We start from the raw sequence: 6,428 nt of genomic DNA, 5'->3' as shown, positions 1-6,428 counted from the left end.
ATGAGACCTGCACGGGGGACTCCAGCCAGGTGAGCGGCGGCGAGGGCTCTGAGGGGGGAGGGGGGGGGGGGGGGAGAGGAGCTCTCCAACGTCCTGTTTTGGTGGCTCCTGTTCTCCGTGGCAGATGGAATAGGGCCCACTACTGGTGGCTCTCTAGGGCCTGGATTTTGAAAGCGAGAGATGCCTGGGCCAGAATTCTTCCAGAGAGCTGTGGAAGGTTTTGAGTTCTCCACTGTAACGAGGAGAGAAGGAAAGGGCTGCACCAGTCACGAAGCGATAAAAAAATAAGGCCAAGACTGCTCATGCAAAGTAAAGTGGAAATATGTTTTATTACTCAGTTAAAATCCCCCACATTCCCTACGCTAATGATCTTATACTCTTTTTGAAGAAATCACTGCAAGACTAACGGATTCCCCCTGAAGAAGCCAGCTGACAAAAACGTGCAGGGAATTGGGGGGGTTTTAACTGAGAAATAACACATCTCAGAAAAAGCTCGAGGCTTTACATCACACTTCCTTCCACTGCCCTATGAGATGTGCTTGCTGTAACTCACAAGAGTGCATATAACCTATTTGAAGGTAGATTGCTTATCAGTTACTGAGGAAGTTCTTCAAAACTGAGTTGTTGTTGTTTTTGAAAAACATTTTCACATTTTGCCAACAAGCTGCTTCAGGGGAATCTGTGATATATAATATACAATGCCACGTGAATAGCAGTCATGACGGCCACAGGAATAAACAGCCTGAAAAGAAGATTAGATGGATTCATGGAGGGAAAGGTTTGTGGCTACTAACCATGGTGGCTCCGGGGAACCTCCACAGTTAGAGGCATTAATCTCAGAGCCAGGAAGCACCATCAGAAGAAGGCCTCGGCCTCTCCGCCCTGTTGCTGGCCCTCCAGAGGAACTGGTTGGCCACTGTGTGAGACGGGAGGCTGGACTAGATGGACCATTGGCTGTTCTTATGTTCTTATGAAGGCCTGGGCCTCTGCCCTGTTGTTGGCCCTCCAGAGGAACTGGCTGGCCGCTGTGTGAGACAGGATGCTGGACTAGATGGACCCTCACTGGTCTGATCCAGCAGGGCTCTCCTTATATGCTTATCAGAGGAAGGCCTCGCCTCGGCCTGTCCGCCCTGTTGTTGGCCTCCAGAGGAACTGGTTGGCCCCTGTGTGAGACGGGAGGCTGGACTAGATGGACCCTCCCTGGTCTCTTCTGATATGCTTATCGGGGAAGGCCTTGGCCTCTATGCCCGGTTGTTGGCTGTCCAGAGGAACTGGTTGGCCACCATGTGAGATGGGGTGCTGGACTAGATCAACTACTGGTCTGATCCAGCCGGGTTCTTCTGAGGTCTTTCCAGGGGAACTGATTGGCTGCTGTGTGAGACAGGATGCTGGACTACATGGACCCTCACTGGTCTGGGCCAGCAGGGCTCTACTTATGTCCTTAACATGCAGTCACGTTACTGAGTTCACATAAATAATGGTTATTTAAAGTTATCTATATAAATAAAGCATTGTGTGAAAAGTCACACAGGTTGTACAATAAAATATCAACCACATACAAAACCGTTAGAACTTATTCTGCCTTGAGTTTCCACTGCAACATAATTCTCTCTCTTTCTCTCTCCCCCTCTCCCATGTGCGTGTGTGTTATGTAGTGTCCACCTAATCTGCACAAGCAGGACGGCTATTTTTGTGACAATGAGCAGGTAAGGTTTGCGACCTCAGCCTCGTGCTCACCCTCACGATTGTGCCAGCGACAGACACCTCATGCCCCTTACAAGGACTGACAAGCTCCTGGCCCTGTGGCCTGGTGAGCAGGGGTTACCCCGCCAGAACTCCTGGGCAGGGCACCTGTCACTGGTGGCAATCGGAGACACAGCTGTACACCGACACCCGTAGCTCTCCATGCTAACCAAGGTCGGGGCGGGGAGGCGGGGGGCAAGGCTCCCTCTAAGCTGTGGAATCCTGTGAGCAAAAATTCTACTTGGTGTGCTCCTGGCATTAAAGTTGTGAGCGAGCGATTTGGCTGCTGCATGAATTAGTTTGCTCTGAAGCCCTCCTTCCTGAGCTAAGACAAAAATGTGTGAGCCGGAGGCTAAAAAACTGTGAGCTGGCTCACACTAACTCAGCTTAGAGGGAACACTGGTGGGGGGTGTCCAGGCAGGATCCAGCACCAGCGACGGAAAGGAGCAAGCGTATGCAGGACATCAAGGCACAGTTAAGGTGGACCAGTTTAGGCCGGGGCAGGATTTCTGTACGGCGGAGAGGTGCACAGTAGGAGGTGGTTTGCCCCAGGCACAGTTTCTCCCAGCCCCCCGCCACCCCCCACCCCGTCTTTGGGCCAAACTAAGTGTTACAGTTTCTATAGAGTCTGGGTTCCCTTTGCCCACAGTCACACCGCGGCTGCCAGGAATGGTTTCTAAAAGCCGCCGGCCCCCGGTTGCCGTTTTTCTGCATAAAAGCTGCACTGTGTGAAGCTATTTCCCTGATTTTGCTGCTCTGTGTGGAGTATCCATGAGTGTTGAACAGCAAGATTGGGGAAATAACTGCCCCCCCCCCCCGCATGGCTTGCGGGGCAGGAGCCTTTCTTCCCCCTGCAGCGTCATTCAGAGAACCAGTTTGGTGTGGTGGTTAGGAGCACGGACTCTAATCTGGGAGGACTGAATCCCCACTCCTCCATGTGCAGCTGCTGGGGTGACCTTGGGTCAGTCACAAGTTCTCTCAAGAGCTGTCTTCGAAAAAGCTCTCTCAGCCCCACCGACCTCACAGGGTGTCTGTTGTGGGGAGGGGAAGAGGAAGGAGATCTTAAGCCACTCTGAGTGAAGGGCGAGGTATATATATCCAGTCTCCTCTTCTTCTTCCTCTGAGCCCATTTGGGCTCTTCTTTCTTAGGAGCCACTCCGCAGAGATGCTGCAGGGCTGCAGGAAACACTAGTCGGGTCTGGTTCCCTGGACCCAGCTCTTTAGAAAGGGTCGTTTAGTTTGTCCCTTGACAGGGATGACCTGGGGGTTATCGGTATTTTCCATCCCATCCCCCCACCCTTCCCTCCTGTAACGCCAAAAGAACTTTTTAAGCACCTCTTTTTTCCAAGCGTAGGAAAAGGCCCTCTTGGGAGACCAGGGCACGGGCCCTAATTTAGCTGGGTCTGTGATGAGCAAGTGGGTCTCGCCTGGTCAGTGCAACCTCAGTACCTCGGGCGGGGGTCATTTCGTAGAAAAAGAGGTGCAGGAGCTCATTAGGATAACGCATTAGCATAACTTATTTGCATATGCCACACCCCCTGACATCACCGGAAGTGTGTCAGAAGGCAACACCCACCACTCAGGCTCCACTGGACTGTTTTGGATCGCTAGCTATGGGGGGGGGGGGGGGAACGTGCAGATCTGTCCTCGCAGAGGAGGGAGAGCTTGTACCTGAATAAAACTTGGTCTTAAAGGTGCCACTGGACTGTTTTGGACTGGAGGGCCGGGGGGGCTCTGCAACATACCTGGATGCTTCTTGCTCTGACTGAGGGCTGCTGGGAGCAGGGTGTGGGGCTTGTTGCGTGTGCCCACCCCCCTGGGCTCTTTACTGCCGGAGCTCCGCTCCTGTGCGCTCCTGCAGGAAATGACCCCTGACCTCGGGGACTGTGGCTGTTGAACCTGCAATCCCAGGCCATGTCAGTTAGAGTAATCCCATGGTCCACAGCCCATGCAGCCAGGCAGGGGTTTTGGTGACTCTGTAACGACGTCTGCTTTCCGTTCTGCAGGGACGATGTTACGGTGGGCGCTGTAAGACTAGAGACCGCCAGTGTAATGCATTGTGGGGGCATGGTAAGTCAGTGCGCACGGTGCTCTACCCAGCCCTGGAAATAGAGGAGGGGAACAGGGGTTTCGGTGCCAGATCTGGAGAGTTTGCCTTTTCGGAGGTTCAGGGGCAGGCAGAACAGGTGAAGCAACGTGGCTTCCCAAATCAATCCGTGGAGTCTGTTCCCCACCACACTTTCTCACCGACTTGCCGCTTGTTACGGCAGGGGGGAGAGAAAATCCTGAGGAGGGGGCAATTGATTGACTGATTGAATGGCCTTAGACCCTGGGAGCTCCGGCCTTGGCGTCCTCACCTGGAGTGGTTAAAGCACTGAGTAAAGTCCGGAAACAGAAGCCGTCATGTGACTTTTGTCTGAGACCTCCCAAAGTGACAGGACAGTGTGCGCAGGCTTTTGTGTTTTCCAGAACTCTCTATCAGGCTCTCTCCGTCAGCAGGAGAGGGGGATAGAGTTTCAGACCACTTGTCTGCTCCTGTGTGAAGAGTCACACAGATTTAGGGAACCCTGGGGTGTAAGGCAGAGACGGTACCAGACACCCGTGGTCTTCAGAACATAAGAGAAGCCAATGCTGCATCAGGCTAATGGCCCATCTACTCCAACACTCTGTGCCACACAGTGGCCAAAACCCAGGTGCCATCAGGAGTTCCACCAGCGAGGCCAGAACTCCAGAAGCCCCCCAAGACTCTGAGAGCAATGACCATCTATCAATACTTTATTAAAAGCCCCTTAAACAGATCCCTTGAAAGGCTGAAAGCTAATTCACTTGTTAAAATCCTCATGTATGGGCTTTTCTGCATGTTCATTTTCCTCGCAAAGCTAATTCACTTGTTAAAATCCTCATATCCCCTGTATGAGCTTTTCTGCATGTTCATCTTCCTCGCTTGTGTGTCTTTGGGGACCTTCTCTATTTTGAACATGTTTTGCTCCCTCTAGTGGTTGGTTTGATATTACACTGGTTTATGCCCGGCATAAAACCCTGCCATTTAGATCTGCAGGGAGGTATGGCGGACATACACAGGAGTAAAATCGAATTGACCACTAGAGCTAAACACATGTGGAACAGAACCCTTCCCCCAAAAGAAACAGGAACTTACAAGCGAGGGAAATTCTGCCTTGGTCCTGTCGGCCAGATATGTTCTGGGAGTTCCGTGTTGGGGAATTAAGGGCCAGGTGTATATTAGCCTGATTCAGATCAGGGTCATGGAATGAGGAAAGGGAAGATTTAAGCTGAAATGGCCCAGCATTGCAACGGATCTCCGGGCTATAGAGATCAGTTCTCTTGGAGAGAATAGCCACTTTCGAGGGCAGACTTTATAATATACCATAGAGTGCAGGAAAAACGGAAGTTGCTCCCCAGGTACCACCCCCAAATCTCCAGGAATTTCCCAAGCCAGAGCTGCTGGCAAGCCTGCTCATAGGCTGCGGTCCCAGTTAAAAGGTCCCCACAGGTCTGAGAGCTGAGTTCCCAGCACAGAGCATCAGGTGCACGTCTGTTCATGGGTCTATATACTTGCCATGTGGACTTGGTAATATAGGAATCATCTCAGACAGGCAAGGATGGGGACAGAAGTACCAGGGACAGGAGCCAAAACACGGGGATGGGCAGAGCTCACGAGATGTTCAAGCAGACTCAGGGTTTATGGAGTGTGTCTTTTTGGGACCTTCCCTTATGCCGCCTGTGTCTCCTCCTTGGGACCCAAGCATCAGCAGAACGGTTTTGCTATGAGAAGCTGAATGTGGAAGGCACAGAGAGAGGTAACTGTGGGCGCGAGGGAAGCCGCTGGGTGCCGTGCATCAAACAGTGAGTAACCTGAGATTTCTTCTTTCCCATAATGCACTGCCTTTCCCCCCGCCTTTTCTTGCAATGTTCTTGCTCCTTTCCCCTCAACTCAGGGACGTGTTGTGCGGATATCTACTCTGTGCCAACGTGACGGGATCTCCACGCATCGGTGAACTGCTCGGTGAAATCACCACCATGACTTTCTACCACCAGAAACGGTACATTGACTGCAGGTAGGTGAGGCCTTTTACTTCCTAAGCCTTTTCTACTTTCTTGTGAGGGAGACAATTTAAAGGTAAAGGTAAAGGTTCCCTTGCTCGAAAGCCAGTCGAGTGGCAGGAGCTGGAACTAGAGACGGGAGCTCACTCCGTCATGCGGCACACTCGGGTCTCAAACTGCTGAACTACCGACCTTCCACAGCCTCGGGAGACAATTTACAGGCCTATAAAATCTCTACCCCCTTTCTGCCACACACACACACAGAGCCAGGTAGTATAGGGCTAGGTAACTTACTCCTTGTTCCCATTCGAGAAAATGCTTGGGAACTGTCATGTTGCCTGCATTTTTCTGAATGTATCATACAGTCATACATATTTTTCAGGGGTAAAAACTTAAGTGAGTTAAAGCAAAAATTGCTGTTTTCTGTTGGGGGGGAAATTAAATTTGAAACTAGCATTTAAAAATCTAGAATTAGCATCAGCCAGATGTCGGTCTACCCATTAAATATTCACAGGCAGGGCTATTTTGGGGCAGAAACGCACAGGAACGGAGTTCCGGCTGGCTTCAGAGTTGGCCATGCCCACTACAGCCAAAACCTCTGTGTGCGTGGCTACAGAGAGCGA

General features: G+C 51.6%; 1 protein-coding gene across 1 annotated transcript in view; it reads left to right on the top strand.

The window, feature by feature from the left end:
• Window positions 1-6,428, top strand: part of ADAM11 (ADAM metallopeptidase domain 11) — a gene marked incomplete at its 3' end in the record, with an annotated part of 50,333 nt that overhangs the window by 38,828 nt on the left and 5,077 nt on the right. Inside the window, 5 exon segments of the mRNA XM_015419993.1 lie at window positions 1-29; window positions 1,656-1,706; window positions 3,750-3,813; window positions 5,508-5,607; window positions 5,700-5,819. The exon segment at window positions 1-29 is cut by the window's left edge and continues 17 nt beyond it. Coding sequence (XP_015275479.1) covers window positions 1-29; window positions 1,656-1,706; window positions 3,750-3,813; window positions 5,508-5,607; window positions 5,700-5,819 — 364 coding nt within the window.

Source organism: Gekko japonicus, unplaced genomic scaffold (assembly GCF_001447785.1).
Source record: "Gekko japonicus isolate JY-2015 unplaced genomic scaffold, Gekko_japonicus_V1.1 scaffold5158, whole genome shotgun sequence".
Classification (NCBI taxonomy): Eukaryota; Metazoa; Chordata; class Lepidosauria; order Squamata; family Gekkonidae; genus Gekko; species Gekko japonicus.
Note: the sequence above shows the minus strand (reverse complement) of the source record. Positions and strands in the feature narration are given on the sequence as shown.